Here is a 17,059-nt window from a genome sequence, read left to right as displayed (position 1 = left end):
AAAAAAAAAAAAAAGAAAAACTAAAAAAAATTAAAAAAAAAAAAAGAGCATCATGGTATAAATCAATGTTTCGGGAACTTGCTATTTACTCAATAATATATTTCTAAGATTCATCCACATTACGTTATGTAGCTGTAGTTTATTCATTTTCACTGGTGTAGAAGCTTCCACTGTGCTATGACATTTATGTACCCATTGTCTTGTCTAGTGGGTATTTGGGTTGTTTCTGTGTGTTGGTTTTTACCTTGTAAAATGGACATTTTTAAACGTACTCGAAAATAGAGAGACTGGTGTAAGGAACGCCCCACGCGCCATGACTGGTGTTAGCAACAGTGACCAGTACACGGCCGATCTCATTTCAGCCACGTTCCCCCCAGCGCTGGATTATTGTGAAACAAATCTCAACTCTATCCATCAGTATCTCTATATGTCTCTCAGAAAGATAAAGACTCTTCTTTCAAAATGTAACCATCCCACTATCACACTTATTCTGTGATAGCATCACAAATCAGTGCCCCAGATTCCCCGACTGTCTCCTACCTTTTCTGACGGTGTGACCCATGCTCCAAATCTCGGGGAGGAAATGCGTAAGCCAGCAGCCAGGTGGGGTCTGGAGGCAGGGGCTGCTCTTCTGGCCGCAGTCAACTTCTTTTCTGGGTCATGGATGAAGCCGCCCAAATCTGAAGGAGGGCCGAAGAGCCCTGGAGGAGGGGTCCCGGGAAAGAAACGCGACGAACGCCACGTGACCCCCGAGCCTGAAGACCCAGCAAGGGAGAAGCACCTGGAGTGGCTATTCACAAAGCCCCCATCTGTCCTCCATCTCCACGTTGCTTTCCATTCCTTCCCGTTACAGTTCCTGATTGATGCTAAAAGGCCTCTGTGTGCCCCTTCTTACTTCCCTCTCTCTCCTCATCTGCTTGGAAAACAGGCAAAAAGAGGAGAGAAGATAATAACAGGGAATACAAACATTAAGGGTTAAAACTGCCCATAATTTCCTTGTCTAGACCAGCTGTCAGCAAACCTTTTCTGTAAAGGGCCAGAAGGTTAATACTCCAGCCATAGCTCCACTACTCAGCCCTGCCTTCCGAGAGCCAGAGCGGCCATGGACGGTGTGTAAACAGACAGGCCTGGCTGTGTCCTGCTAAAACTTAATTTATAGAAACAGAGGCCAGGCTGGATTTTGCCAGAAAACTAGTTCGTTGACCTTTGGTCTAAACAGTACAACTATATTTATTTCTGTCTTTTCCTCCTATTTTTTTTCTTGGGTGGGGTGCCGTGCGGTTTGTAAGATCTTAGTTCCCCGACCAGGGATCGAATACGGGCCCACGGCAGTGAGAGCTCGGAGTCCTAACCACTGGACCGCCAGGGAATTCCCGCTCCTATGGTCTTTGATTATTAAAGAGCTGGCACTCCAGGATCGGTCCTGTTATTATCCCCATTTTTCAGATGAGAAGACTGACCTGCTACAAGATGAAAGGACATGTCCAGGCTCACGGAGGCGCCACCCGGCAGCGCCTCCACCCCTGCCCATCTAGCCCCTGCCTCACCTACACCCGACTGACATCAACGTGCTTGCTCTCCGCTCCAGCCAGCTATGGTTCTAATCCTTAGGCCAGAATGGCTCCACCTGCTACTTTATTAAAGGGAAACAACTTTAACCTGAGGGGCTGGAGGGCCGTGCCCCGGACGCTGGTTTCCCTGGTAACCGATGAGCCTACCTACCATCAATTCTCTGTATAACTTGTAGCCTCCTTCTTTCTCCCCGGAGCAAGGAAGACAGTTGCCGTGTCCTGTGTGCCATCTGCCATCCATGGTGGGTGTCGCTCCAGGACCCTTTGCTTCTGATGTGTAAGATCCCCCGTTCAACAAACCACTGATGTCTCTGTCGCTGTCTCCGGGCTTTCTTGGGTCTCGAGGCTGGGCAATTACAGGGCTTGTAGGCCTGTGGGGTGCAGCCCAACAATTGTATAAAACAATTGTTGTTTTGTTTACTAAAAACTTTCCTTAACATTACAAATATTCTGGTCTCACAATCTTGATAATTATCATTTACAGCTGATCATAATTTTCATCACCAGGGGGATAAGTTTCACTGAACTCCTTCACGTGTCTAATCACCAAATCAGGTCCTAAATCCCCGGGGGTAGCAGTGCTGGGCCTCGCTATGACCCTTGTAGCAGGGTACCGCTAAGAGGAGACTTGTGGCATTTGCCCATTTCTGTGGTGTAAATGCTCCCACAACAGCTGATTTTAAGCTACGGCATGACATCACTCAACAGAGTTGGGAAGGGATGCCGCACTCGGCTCTTTAAGAAGGTGCCCGCTGGCCCCAGCACCCCACTGGCCTCACATATATGCCTGTCACCTCCCAGTGCCGGCGTATACATGGGATCCTAGGGAGTGAGGGTGACTGTTTTGTAATGACCCTGGTATCACCTTTTAACACTGGATAGTATGTGAGTGCTTAGATATCTCAATGTTGTTTAATTGATAGCTCTGATTATTACTGAAACCACGGTTCCTTGGTGTTTCTTCTCCCAATTCCCTACCCATGTTCTTTCATCTGTTTGATGATGACTTTCTTAAAACCTTGAACAACTATGTTATAGTTATGAATGCCTTGACCTTGCTTGACACAATTTCTTTGATGTTTTGCTTTTATTATTTTATTTTTTTATGCAGAAATTGTAACATAATGAACCCTGTCCATCTTTACTCTGGTGATTCTTTTATTGCTAGTGAACACAAGAGAATTCATCCTGTTTTTGTCTATTCTACAAATAATTATTAAATGCCCAGTGGATGACAGGCTTGATTTGAGGTACTGGGGATATGGCCGTGACCAAAATAACATCTCTGCCCTCAAGGAGCTCCCCATTCTGGTGGGGAAAACAGAAAATAAACAAGCAAATATATAATGGAAGGTCTGGTGGTGATAAGAGCTATAATGACACAAAGCAGAGCTGGGGGGAACAGAGAGGGTTGGAAAGGGACTCTTATAAGGGCCTCTGGGAAGGTCACATTTGGACAAAGACTTGAATAGGTGAAGGAGTGAGTCATATGCCAATTTTCCTGCAATTTGATTTTTTTAATTTAACTCATTAATTTAGCTGGAATTTAGTTTTGGCATATTACATAAAAGAGGCTCTGATTACTTTTTTCTCAAGGTGTATGCAATTATCTTAATACTCTTCCATTCTCTTTATTTTCAGAAGTTTCGTTATGAAGGTGAATCCATTTCGCAGTCCTCTAGTATGTTCTAACGTATTTTTCTGACCATCTATTTGAATTACTATTTTTTTGGATCGTCCTTTAAAAAAGCATTTCCCAATTCTTGCTGACTCTTCTACAGTATTTCTAAACCATCCTTTCCAGTTTCAAAATGAAATTCCACCTTCCCGAAAGGAAAACCACGTCTTTATCTTTGTATCTGTAACACCTGCCATAGAGCATAGCTAAAGTAGACTTTTAACACATTTTTGTGAGATGAATGAATGAATTCCAAAACTCATTTAGGCGTTCTCACCTCTTATTCAAAGAGCACCTCACGCCCACCCATGCGCACACTGGCTCCCGTGATTCAGTTTCAGAATAAACTTTACATGTCCACTTCAGTCTTTTACTATAAACCCACTATAAACACAGCAGCTCTGTTAAACAACTGAGGAAAAGAACAGCGTCCCTCAAAAACCAGGGCTGCTTCCGGAAGAAAGGACATCGTTTGATTTGAACTACTTTATTTCCTTTATTTTACTTGGATGGGATTGAGAATCTGATGGCTGGTCTTTAACTCCATCAAACCATAGGCTTTTCCAGTTCTGCGTTTACACCGTCTGTGCATCCATATTCCCCCAAAAACCAAGAAGATGAGGGAAAGGGGGGCCAGTGTAATCTTCCAGGAGAACGTGGCAGCTGTAGGAAGAACAGACATGTGAGGGGTGAACACGCTCCTACCACCAAACAGGACATTGCCGTGCACTTTACAGAGAAGGAAGTGGTGTTTGTCACTTCTCATAAATATGTACTGATTTTCAGAAAGTATGTCTTACACCAAGATCAAGGATGCTTGAGAATGATATCTGTGGCATTAGGCAAATGAGCAAGGTAGAACAAATATCCATTGGAGAGAAGCAATGCAGAGTTGGGGGGGTGGGCAGGTGTTGATGGTCTAATTTTGTTCTACCCGTTGGGCTGTGTACAATAAGATGCCTGTCTAGGTCTCTGCTAGCTGACTGTGACGTGGCCAGCACATAATTTGCCCTTTTCCATGAGCATGGGTGTCACGAGGAGTCAGTAAAGTAACAAAGGAAAAGAAAAACTTTGAATAAAGGAGCTTTAGGTGTCAAGATTATCGCTTGGATCCAGCTATTTTATATCCTACTCCTTGGCGTCTCCGTGTTATGAAAATATAGGAAGCAATCCCTGGTGGCGCAGTGTTAAGAATCCGCCTGCCAATGCAGGGGACACGGGTTCGATCCCTGGTCCGGGAAGATCCCACATGCCGTGGAGCAACTAAGCCCGTGCACCACAACTACTGAGCCCGCGTGCCACAACTACTGAAGCCCGAGTGCCTAGAGCCCGCGCTCCGCAACAAGAGAAGCCACCGCGATGAGAAGCCCACGCACTGCAACGAAGAGTAGCCCCCACTTGCTGCAACTAGAGAAAGCCTGCGTGCAGCAACAGAGACCTAACCCGGCCAAAAATAAGATAAATTTAAAAATCAAATTATTTTAGAAAATACAGGAAGTATGGATAAAAAGTTAACAAATGTTGAGGAGGAGGGATAAATTAGGAGTTTGGGATTGACATATACACACTACTATATATAAAACCGGTAACCAAGAAGGACCTACTGTAGAGCACAGGGAACTCTGCTCAATACTCTGTAATAACCTATATGGGAAAAGAATCTGAAAAAGAGCAGATATATGTATATGTATAACTGATTCACTTTGCTGTACACCTGAAACGAACAGAACATTGTAAATCAACTATACTCTAACATATAATAAAAATTAAATTTAAAAAAAGTTAACAAGCGCATGGATGATGAGGCTAGAATTCTAGATTTTTAAGCTACTATTTATCTTAGTCTGTGCAGGCGTTCAGGAATCGACACAATCTCAGACAATTTCTCCAGATGATTCTTACACCTTAAAATGCCTCAAGGCTTAGAAACGAGTGAAGCTTTAATTTTCGGAGCAGCCATTTGGAGGCACCTCTCAGCCCTGGTGGAAGGCTTTGAGCTGTGCCCTCTGTGATCAGTCATGGCCAGGCCAGCGAAGGACATGCAGGGTCGGGGCTCACGTCTTAGAATTGTTTGCAGGTTGCCAGCATCAAGAGCAGACAAAGCATGGCTTCCTTTGGGTCACTGTTCTGAAGCCCGGCGGTGGATCCCACTTTCTGTGGAATCCTCCATTTCCAAGTTTGTACCACCACCAACCCGCTCATGGAAATGATCTGGGACGTCAGCCGTTGCGTGTGTCCTAGGGCAACGGTTCTCAAACTTTAACATGAAAGGAGCTTGCTAAATTGCAGTCTTTGGCCTCACCCCAGAGAATCTGACTGGGTAGATCTGGGGGTGGGCCTAGGAATCTGCATTTTCAACTAGTGGCTCAAGTCAGGGATGCTGGTATGCATGGACCACAGTTGGAGAGAAGTTATATCGCGCTGTCATTCCTGCCCTGAGGCTTACACAAATTCTCAGCTTTCCAACTAAAAGCTTGTCTGCAGCTGCCTCCCCTGCAAATACGGAATATGTGGGGCAGTTTGTGTTTATCGATTGTGCAGACGGCCCAGCAGGCAGGGTAAGGTTCCCGGTTGGGATCGCTTTGTCTCTTCCCTTCTTATCCTTCGGGCTGTCGACAGACTACATCACCCACGTCTCCCTTTCCCGCTCAGCGCTCAAACACTGAGAAGAAATCGATTTGTCAAAATGGTAAGTCAGGTTTTTCTTTTCTTTTGTAAATGTCCTTCCGTGAGCACTGGGTTGGTTTGGCTACAGCCTTATACTGTATCTCCTGAGGACTGATGGCTTTAACCCTAAAGCTGCCTGAGCCCTGCGTACCTTCCAGTTCCCAGCTCTTGGAGGATGAAATCTCTCAACCTCGGGATAAAAAGCATTCCACCCGCCTTGAGGGGTCGTGAAAGCAGAGCTGGTCCTGCTGACCCAGGCAGAACCACTAGAGGACACGGGTTGTTTTTAAATCTATCGCAGAACCATTTTATCTTTTTTTCCAAAAAAATCAGCCTCCTCTTTTTAAATTTTTCTTTGAGTATAATCTCCGAAAGCCAGCCTCCACCCTACCAAAAAAGTCATTAAAAAATGAGAGATTTGGGGCTTCCCTGGTGGCGCAGTGGTTGAGAGTCCGCCTGCCGATGCAGGGGACGCGGGTTCGTGCCCCGGTCCGGGAGGATCCCACATGCCGCGGAGCGGCTGGGCCCGTGAGCCGTGGCCGCTGGGCCTGCGCGTCCGGAGCCTGTGCTCCGCAACGGGAGAGGCCACGACAGAGGGAGGCCCGCGTACCGCAAAAAAAAAAAAAAAAAAAAAAAAGAGAGAGAGATTTGCTTTCTGTGCCGCACTAATGGGAAACTCACGGGCCCTCCCAGGTAACCACCCGGAGCAGCAGGGGCTTTACTTAGCATCCACAGAGCATCCAACACATAGTTTTTCCCTTTAATGTCCCCAAAATGCATACCTTCTTTGACTGTGGTACGAAGCATCTGGAAACTCATTGTATTACGGACAACACATTTAAAATCCGTGTGCAAATCCTCTCTTATGACTGGATCAAAAATCAGTGGCACTTCAATGTAATTCTCATTATTTTCCGAGTATTCCCTAAGCGAGAAAACACTTAGTTAAACATAAAGTGTCTTTTCAACACAGACACCTACGCATTCTCAAGGCCCCACTGTGCTTAAATTGATGTCACGATTTACCAAGTTAGGGGCACTTGCCATTATATTTGTTACTTATTTGGGAGAATTTCTAAGCCTGTTCCTGAAGGTAAGAGTGACCCTGAAGATGCTGGTCACTGTGATAGGATACTTGGGACAAGGAGCCAGTTTAGTTTGGATAATGGGGGAGAAAAATCACTTTTTAAGGCCCTTGATGAACAAAGAACCAGTAGGAGGAATAGAAGCGTCTCGCTTTGGGAAATTGGACTGTCACACCAAGAAATCATTTGCGTACTGGAGGGCAGGGAGTTTCCAGGAATCCCGTCCTCCACGGTGTCTACACTCATCTGCACTCACTGCCAGCCCTCACTCTAGAAACTCAAGTTCAGGTCCAAGGGCTGCAGACGGGCCGCAGTGGAGGGGTCTCTAATCAACAGCACTGCCATTTGCAGTGTTGTAGGAATCTGAAGATGCTTCACTACCATCTGTTAGTATGAATAAAAATATCGTGGATGTGGATCCACTAGGACTATTTTTTTTTTACTCTATGGGAGGAAAATAGGCTCCTTTAAGCAAACAGACAGTATGAGTGAGCTGACATGCGGCATGTGAGTCCTGCCCAAGCTTTTCACGACGAGGATTTGCAGGCAAACAGTTGCACTAACCACACAGAATTTCTATCCACCAAATTGCATCCAGAAAGACCTTTTCTGATAGGCCTTTCCAAAAAGACAAAAATTGGGCCAGCAAAAGTTCAGGCAACTTCAGAGTACTGAAACTATAATTTTAAAGACACTTTATAATTTGGAACATTGAAGGGTCTGCCTTCCTCGCACGCAAATGGTTTCCATTTACAGGGCCTGATCGTTCTGCTTTCAGAGTGAGAAAGTATTTCCAGGAGATGAAGGCTTATGAGGACAGAATCCTCGCTTTCTTTCAGAGTAACCTTCCTTAGAGACTGGAAGGAAGCAGAGGCGGCTCCCGAATCCCGTGGCTAAGTTTCAGAGTCGTTTTAAGGGCTGTGAATGTTTGACTCTGCAGTGCTCAAGGAAGAAGTATCTAATTAAACAGCTAGAAGAGGCAACACCCATGTCAAGTAGTAGGCTGCAGCTCATAGATTTAGAGGGAAGGCTTGATTCTCAAGAACAGTTGGTGATTCTTAGCAAAACCCAATGTTTAAGATTCTAAAAATCCAACGGAGTAGAATAAAATATATACATATATATATATATTTGTAACGTGGTGTGCGTGTCATGTTGATGGGTTGGCTAGGACATTGTCTCTACAAGGAAGTGGCGTCTACAGGGGGTCCACAACAGCTCCGCCCAGGCGATGAGGAAGACCTCCCCCCACTTACTGGCGCCGCCCCTCGGTCACGCGGGTCCCCAGGTAGGCATCCTCTACGTGTGTGCTGTTGATGGTCCACCACAGCAAGGTGGTCGCGTGTATGCCAGCTCCCAGAAACACCTTACACGGGATTGTCAGTCTCGACCCTGTGACAGCAAGATGCAGCACATCAAACGTCAGAACCCAGCCAGGGGACGGGGTCACATCAGCAGATCTGAGCGGTGGATCTCTCCCCCTCTTTTCAGACACCCTCACCAATTCTCTTCTTAGAAGGAGAGAAAATTCACCTAGAGCATCGGTATTTACCAAGGGTCTCCAGCTCCATCCACTGGTTCTCAGGGCAGATGGAAACCCAGAGGCAAACGGCGTCCCCAAGGCCACTCGGCTCCTACAGAGCATTCTGAATTCCGGAGCTGCCTTCTTCCACAGTTTACTCTTCTTGCCTCCAAAAATCCAGATCCAGCATCCAGAGGATTCTGTCTCTTTGCCCATTGCTGGTCTCTGCCCTCCTGTTTCCCCTAGGAGCTCTCCATCCCTGGTCATGTTCATGTAGGATTAATCCTTTCAAAAGCCACCGTGTTTTACATGAATGGTGCCTTCTACAGTTGTGCAATATGATGGTCCTAGGTCCCCTGCCTCACTCACTATGTTGTTTTTTTTATTGTCACCAAAGGGGAGGAGGGGGAATAAGTGAAAAAATCCTTCCCAGGTGTTTCTCCCTCGTGGGTAACGCGCCTCCCTGGGGTGTGTGCTTTAACGCACCTGGCCACTTCAGGCTCAGAAAGCCCACTTTTCTTCCGCCTTCGCATCCCTTATGACCTTAAAGATTTCTCAGCCAAAGGCAGCCCATTCGTTCTGGCCTCATATGACTCTGCCAGGCACATCAGTGCATGCAAAGCAACAGGGCGGGAGACTCAGCTCCACTGGGCTGGGGAACACAGAGGAGCAGGGGTGCTGGGGCTCTAGTCAGCACTAACCCGGGTCCCCACTTCCCCAAGCTTCCAGGAGGCTCTTCTCAGAGCCAAGGCAGCTGTCGGGAGCTGCAACTCAGGTGTCACGTAGCAATCCCGGAGTCTGTGCAAGAGCCCTTCTTCTCCAAGACCACCAATTAAAGTTTAAAATGTAAGCCCAAACACCAGACAAAAGAGGTAGGTAGGTAGGTAGATAGATAACAGATAGGTAATAGATAGATAGAAGACGGATAGATAGATAATAGATGATAGATGGATGGTTAGATAGATAATAGATGATAGACAGATAGATGATATGTAGATAGGCAGGACTCTGCAGCCAGGCTTTACTAAATGAGCATAAGACCTACAAAACCACTATATAAAAACAGACACACAGGAAAGGTACAGACCTCACAGACACACAGGCCTGAGTCTGAACCCCAGCCAGACCCGACTATGGCTTTTTGACAGATACTGAGCCAGTGACCCCCCTGGGCAGCTTTTCCTTCTGGAAATTGGGAGAAAGAAGACCTCCCCACGGGGTCGACGTTGCATCGAATGGCATCTTATCAGACTTAGCAGTGCTCAGTAAGAAAGTGCGTGCTGGCCAGGATGGTGAAAACCTCTGTCACGCGCTTTCACGAACTCCCTTGACCCGCTGACCAGCTGTTTTGGCGATAAGAAACCGTCTCTGGGGGGACCATCTGGGGCAGAGGCGGAGTCTTGGGGAAATGCTGAGCGCCAGCCGAGTATCGGTGAAGTGAATTATTTTGAATACACTACAGGTGCTGACTTTCTGGGGCATCATGCCTTAATCCTTTCACGCAGTAAGCGACAGCTGCTCGAACGTTCTGATTTTTTGCACTGAGATTTTTGTAGGCAGGGTCTTCAAAAAGCAAAGTGTGCGTGTTTTCAGATAATGCCATTACTGACGGTGTTTGGTAAAGGGGAATGTTCCCTCTCATTTGCTATTTCCCGCCGGGGTCGGGGGACCTGCAAACCCCACGGCAGACGCAGTCGGTGACACGGGGGTCCTGGGGCCCCAGCTTTGGGACTGCAGACCTCCAGGTGGGTGACACGGTCCTTACCCAGGGAAGCTGAGATGGTCTGGTGGGGGGAGATGATCACCGGAATGGTCTCCTCTTCTCTTTCTGAGAAAGATATGAGGAAAAGAGATTCAGTCAGGAAAGCCTTCATTGCAAGCTGAGGGTCAGGGTCTATTGTTGAGCTAATTAACTGAATTATCCTTTACGGGAGGGCCAGCCATTGTGAGGCTTGGCCTCTGTCTGGCAAAGGAAACCGGCTCTCCACGAAACTGACCCTCTCTGGCCAATGCCTTTCCCCGAAGAGAGGTGGCCGGAAGACGCTGCAGTTAAACACACATTCCACGAACAGATGTCCTCCGCTCTGTGGTAACAATTAACCGTTCCGCTCCCGGCTTCCTGAATGAATCCTTAACAGGAACGTTCACGGTGTCCACAGGATAGGTCTCACCCCGAAGGCTCCTCGCCCTAAAGCAGCTCTCCCCACTCCCTCCCTACCGTCCCATGCGCCTGCCACAGCATCCTGGAGTCGCTTCCGAAGAAATAAAAAATTTTAAAAGGCACAGGGGCTCCAGAGCCACCTGTTCGTGACGCTAACCCCATACTGAGAGATAAACAGACTGACCCAGCTTGGCCACCGCGGCTTTTCAGCTGAGGTGATTGACTTTTGGGGGGGGGGGTGGGGGTGGGGGGAGTGGAACCTATAGCTCCCTGAGATGCAGGTCTCCCAGCAGCTGGAAGAAACTGGGCATCTGAACTGGAGCAGACAGGACAGTTTATGGGGGTGGACGAAGAGCTCTGCCCCATCCTCACCTCTTCCACTAAAGAGCATTTGAAACCCCGACAGGAGTGAGCAGCATCCCAGGAGAGCCCAGGGAGCAGCCAGCTTCCCCGCCATGACCGGGAGCTTGTCCCTCCCCTCACGGTCTCAGGGCTGCTGCACAGAGGCTGGGGAGAAGAGAGGGGAGAAGAACGCCCCAAGGGCGAGACGTTCATACGTCCATGGGTCCAAATTCCAGGGTGCATCACCCACACGGGGGTGGTGGCAGTGTTAAACACAGACTGCTCATCGCTTCTGATTCAGCAGGTCTGGGACGGGGCCTGAGATTTTGCAGCTCTGATGAGTACCCCGGTGATGCTGCCGCCACCGCTGCCGCTGGCCGAGGACCACCCTTTGAGAACGGCGGAGACACGGTGTGGTCCGGACACAGGATTATATGTAGGTTGGCGCCCCCTAGCGTTCCTGTGCAGTATCACATGAAGGGGATAAGTCGGGGCCCCTTGCAAGTCACGGGATTCTCAGGGATCCCCGCTGTGCGGCAGCAAGGGGTTGATGTGAATGAATCTTCACAAGACGTTAAAAGAAAATAATCTAGAGATTTCCATTCATGGGAGACACGGTTTTCCCTGTAGTAAAACTGAATCTCTGGATTCTCCGGGAGAAAAAGGTCTTTCCCCTCACAGACCAATTATGGAACCTTAGTATAGTTCCAAAGCTCTCTGAAATGCCCTTAAAAGACTCCAGTTGTGTAGTTACTCAGTGTATAAAACAAAGAAAAGCGCCATACTTTCCAGGGCAGGGGCCGGAACTGCATCACTTGTGTGCCCTTTGCACCAAGCTTGATGTCCCACACGTAGGAGGCATGGAGGAAACAGTGGATAAACTTGACACGCTAATCAGTACTGTTCACAACATTATTTTCAGGTAGAACTCATTTAAACCAATGAGCTCCCTCACTATTTAGAATCCTGGTTTCAAGGGTAACTAGACCTGCTTGGAAAAGACCAGAAAAGGGCAATTTTCACCACATAAGCCAATGCATAGCCTTCTCACTGAAAAATCCAATAAAATCCTAGTATCCTAGAACGATACACAGAGTTATGGCAACCGTGTCCCGATAGCTGGCCCTGGAGGCGCAAGCCTTCCAAAGGGACCTTCCAAAGAGACCTTCCAAGAGAACCACTGTTTGGCTCCTCCAGTGGTGCATGTTTTAGCCTCAGACTCGGAACCCTGTCAACTACCCAGGGATTCACCATTCCTCATAAAAAAACCCTGCTTCCTATTTTTCCAAGTGTCCTACACATCTTAGAAGCCTGATGCTTAGTGAGTTGCCATATCTGTTTTCCTTTCATACCAAAGATATTCAAAGAATTCTATGGGAACCCTAATTTTTTCCTTGCATGCTTGTTGCTGAACCAGGGTGCCGAGGTACCTTGATGGCAAGTACTCACTCTTAACACGGAGTTTGATATTCCTGGTGATGTTGTATTGCCTGCCTCTGTGGGCAAACGTCATGGCACAGCGATAATATCCCGCATCCTCCAGAGACACATTGTTTACCAGTAAGCGAGTTCCCCTCACACTTAGAAACTTCTCGTTGTCTTGATCCAAAGGGACAGAATCCTTAAGAGAAAATGTTTTTCAAAGTTACGCTATATCTTAACTGACATCTCAAAAATTATGAACAGCATTGGTATTATCCGTCACTGTTGAATTTGCAATCCAAGAATCGCTCTGAAATTTACTTTGCAAATATCGTCCTTTGGGACATGCTTTTAACTGTATTTTTAGGAGGGGGAGTTTGTTAGCATATAACACAGAATGGCTGGGTTTGTTTAACCAGAATGTTTAAAGCACATTTGCTTTGGCACAATGGGAAAAAGAGAAACTATCTTCTTTGACAAAGTAGGTGATTAAAATATAAATATATTTATGGCATAACAGCTGCCTACAGACCTTGGGAAACATCCAGAAAGGAGTGCTATGACGTAGTCATGGCAACTTGGAGAACAATGCTCAGAAGAACTGATGTTGCAGTAATCACTTTAAAAATCATCTCAATTTTAGGAGTCAGTAGAGACAGAGAAAAATTTGTAAGACAAAAATAAATGTGGGGCTTCCCTGGTGGCACAGTGGTTAGGAATCCGCCTGCCAGGGTAGGGGACACGGGTTTGAGCCCTGGTCCGGGAAGATCCCACATGCCGCGGAGCAACTAAGCCCCTATGCCACAACTACTGAGCCTGCGCTCTAGAGCCCACGAGCCACAACTACTGAGCCCACGCGCCTAGAGCCCGTGCTCCACAACAAGAGAAGCCACCGCAATGAGAAGCCCGCACACCGCAACGAAGAGTAGCCCCTGCTCGCCACAACTAGAGAAAGCCTGAGCACAGCAACAAAGGACCAACGTAGTCAAAAACAAATAAATTTATTTAAAAAAATTAATGTGAGACATGAGACCACACTTCCCGTAAGGACAAAAGGTATTGTGCATTCTACAGAGCAGACCCTGAAGAGGGAGGTCTCCAGTAACAGAGAACACACCCGCATGAGCACAAAATGTTCTCAGGAACATCTCTTTCAAAACCATGATGATTGCGGGGCTTCCCTAATGGTGCAGTGATTGAGAGTCCGCCTGCCAATGCAGGGGACACAGGTTCGATCCCTGGTCCGGGAAGATCCCACATGCCGCGGAGCAGCTGGGCCTGTGTGTCACAACTACTGAGCCCATGTGCCACAACTACTGAGGCCCACGCACCTAGAGCCCACGCTCTGCGACAAGAGAAGCCACCACAATGAGAAGCCCGCGCACTGCAATGAAGAGTATCCCCTGCTCGCCGCAACTAGGGAAAGCCCGTGTGCAGCAGTGAGGACCCAACACAGCCAAAAATGAATAAATAAATTTTAAAAAAAAGAAATGCCTTTAAAAAAAAATGATGATTGCAATAGCCATATATAACCTTGAGTCATTTCAGAGACTTTTTCTGAATGAGAACCCAGGCATAACTGGAACAGTTTGTCAACCACATAGCTCATGAAGTCTAATTGTACAATGTATTTAATTAAAGAAAGAGATTTCATTGTTCCCAACATAAATGATCAAATATGAAAAAAGCCAGACAGGGCCCAGCAGCACAATTATTCCAGGGCCTACGAGCCCCCAGGTCTCCTCCGTGTGGCAGGGTTGTGCGGGTTCTGGCCTCCGGGGTCAGAGGTTTGGCTTCACCCTCTACCAGCTGCATGACCTTCAGCACATTCCTTACATTTCCAGTCTCTGTTTCCTAATCTGTAAAATGGAGATATTAACAACCCCTGCTGCACTGGGTTCATGTCAGGGAGTTTAGAACAGACTTGTACACAGAACATGCTCAGTAATGATTAGCATTCTTAGGACGGGAACAAATATTATTAAGCGCCACCATGATACCCTTGTCCACACGAGGGAACAGGTTTAAGAGGTCAAATAACTGACCAAGGCTATACAAAAGGTCAGTGAAGAAGCAGGGTTTCCAATCCAGACTGGTCAACCCCAGAACCTGGGCTCTTTCCTCTATGGTAAAACCCCTCACTTGACCTTTTTATGCTCTTACAAAACCAAGAGCTCCATAATTGGGCAGGCTAACTCATAGGAGCTGGCAGCTTACTTTCTCCGAAAATCATTTAAAAGTTTCCAATATTAAATTGACATCCTATAGCTATCTTGTAGTTAGAATACCAGTCAACTGGTCAACCTATTTTTTGACTAAAGGGTTAGTTTCTATCCATTTTTAAACAAATAACTGTACTTTTCAGTATCAATCTATGGTGTATATCAGGAGTCGGCAGCTTTTTCTGTAAAGGGCCAGAGAGTAAATATTTCAGGCCTACGGTCCACGTGGGCTCTGTTCAACTATTCAGCTCTGCCGTTGCCCCACGAAAACACAGAAATAAATGAGCATGTCCCAGTAAAACATTACTGATAGACACCGAGATTTGAGTTTTATATCATTTTCACGGGTCATGAAATATTAGTCTTTTTTTTTTTTAACCATTTAAACAAGTGAAAACTATCCTTAGCTGGTGAACATACAAAAATGGGTGGCAGCTCAGTTTTGGGCCCTGGCTGTCATTTGCCCACACCTGGTCTAAACAAGGGAGCCAATGATGATAGTAGATATTTATTCAGCCAGTCAAGACACGAAATGGTGTTTATATTTACTCCTTTAACTCAAAGGTTGATTTTAATGTGCTTTCAAAAAACTCTATTAATATGTGTATCAAGTTGTTAAATAGTTCTTTCTAAAAATTTCTATAGACAAACAACAGAGTAAAAAGCTATTTTCTTCAGCTGTTATTTATTCTGCACTCATTTCACACTCTGTCTTTTCAAATCACCATCTGAGGACCCTTACCTAAGCCCTATAAAGACTAATAGAGGGGCTTCCCTGGTGGTGCAGTGGTTGAGAGTCCGCCTGCCGATGCAGGGGACACGGGTTCGTGCCCCGGTCCGGGAAGATCCCACATGCCGCAGAGCGGCTGGGCCCGTGAGCCATGGCCACTGAGCCTGCACTCCACAACGGGAGAGGCCACAGCAGTGAGAGGCCCGCGTACCACAAAAAAAAAAAAAAAAGACTAATAGAGTATATTAATCATGGCCCTTTTTAAAATCACTGGTTTCAAAAAATAGAAATATAAAAGTGAACATATTGTCTTCAGATGAGTATTTTATATCTTTCCTATGGCTCATCAAACACCTTTTCATTAAACGGCAATTCTTAAAGACGTACCTTGTACCATTGAATCTTCACGTCAGTTTTGTTCCCGATGAATTCACTCAGATCAGGACAAACTAATAACCCAGAGGTTGACAAGGTTATAATCTGCGGGTAGGAGATGAGAGGCAGGGAAGCTTCTGTCTTCTCAAAAACCCTGAGCTCAACGGACATTTCGTCACAGTAAGAGGCATTTCTGATTTAAAAGGGAAAAAAAGGAATAATAAATGGCAAGGCAAAATGAAAATAAAACTAAATGAAATTAAGAATAATTCCCCAATCTCCTTAAATTCTGCATTCTGTATTTTCCTCATTTGTATTGCAATATTTTTGTCCCTTGTCCTTTTGAATCTTTGGATCACACACACACACACAAAAACCAAAACACATCATAATTGTCATATAGAAATGGTGATATATTCTGCATGTTTCCAAAAAGGACCCTCCACAAGCCTGATTTCAAGACCATTGAGGGCCAGTAAAAAACCCTCAAGTCCTCTTCAAAGGGGCCTAAACCCTTCCAGGTTCTGGGGGAAGTTCTTGATCACAGCCCCAGTATGCTCCAAATTCCTGGTCCAGGCAACCTTATCTAGATGGAGATATTGTTTCCTAAGAGCCACTGTTTCCATATAAAGAAAATCCTCTTTACTTCTCTTGGAAATCATTTATCAACTGAAGTCAAATTTCAGAAAACCGCTGAGCACTTTGTATAAGATCTAGAAATGATTTTTGCAATACTGCACAGGGGAAATTAACTTGGTAGATTTGTTTGGTTGGTTTTTATTTATTTTTTTGGTGGGTCTAACTATAATCTCAATATCATCATTCTATCAAGACCCTAGAACTGGGGAAAGGACAGAGGCAAAACATTGACAGAAACACAGACGATGTGGAGGGAAGGACAGAGGATATTAATTCAAACTATTTTTTTAAGTAGAAAAACTTAAAGATATAATTAGCTCAGCTAAGCTGCTGGTGACCTACCTAAGAAACACTGGACATCAACACAGACAATGAGCATGTGTGTTTTATGGGGTTGGGAGGGAGGGGTACAGCAAAATGTAAAAAAATTCTATACCCAAAGAAGGAACAAAATGTGAAAATTATATGTGAAAGCAGTAAGTGACAAATGCTTACTACCTGAAAGCAAAAAGAAATTAATTCAAATATATAATGCCAATATCTATATTCTACTTCATATCTGGTTGAAGAAAGGAAAAAGATGAAAAACATTTTACGCACGAAGGAATGCAGACAGCTATCACCTTGAAGAATGCATAATCTCAC

At 45.9% G+C, this 17,059-nt stretch overlaps 1 protein-coding gene across 1 annotated transcript in view; it reads right to left on the bottom strand.

Moving 5' to 3' along the window:
- Positions 1-3,720: 3,720 nt before the first annotated feature.
- The window catches only part of IL1R2 (interleukin 1 receptor type 2), a 36,392-nt gene continuing 23,053 nt past the window's right edge, over positions 3,721-17,059 (bottom strand). The window contains exons 4-9 of the mRNA XM_028497175.1: positions 15,788-15,968; positions 12,476-12,647; positions 10,289-10,351; positions 8,258-8,393; positions 6,699-6,841; positions 3,721-3,912 (exon numbers count right to left, since the gene is read on the bottom strand). Of these exons, the coding sequence (XP_028352976.1) occupies positions 3,746-3,912; positions 6,699-6,841; positions 8,258-8,393; positions 10,289-10,351; positions 12,476-12,647; positions 15,788-15,968 (862 nt within the window). The 3' untranslated portion in view covers positions 3,721-3,745. The remainder of the gene's footprint in view (positions 3,913-6,698; positions 6,842-8,257; positions 8,394-10,288; positions 10,352-12,475; positions 12,648-15,787; positions 15,969-17,059) is intronic.

Source organism: Physeter macrocephalus, chromosome 12, assembly GCF_002837175.3.
Source record: "Physeter macrocephalus isolate SW-GA chromosome 12, ASM283717v5, whole genome shotgun sequence".
NCBI lineage: Eukaryota > Metazoa > Chordata > Mammalia > Artiodactyla > Physeteridae > Physeter > Physeter macrocephalus.
The sequence above is the reverse complement of the archived record's forward strand: the minus strand, read 5'-3'. Positions and strand labels throughout refer to the sequence as shown.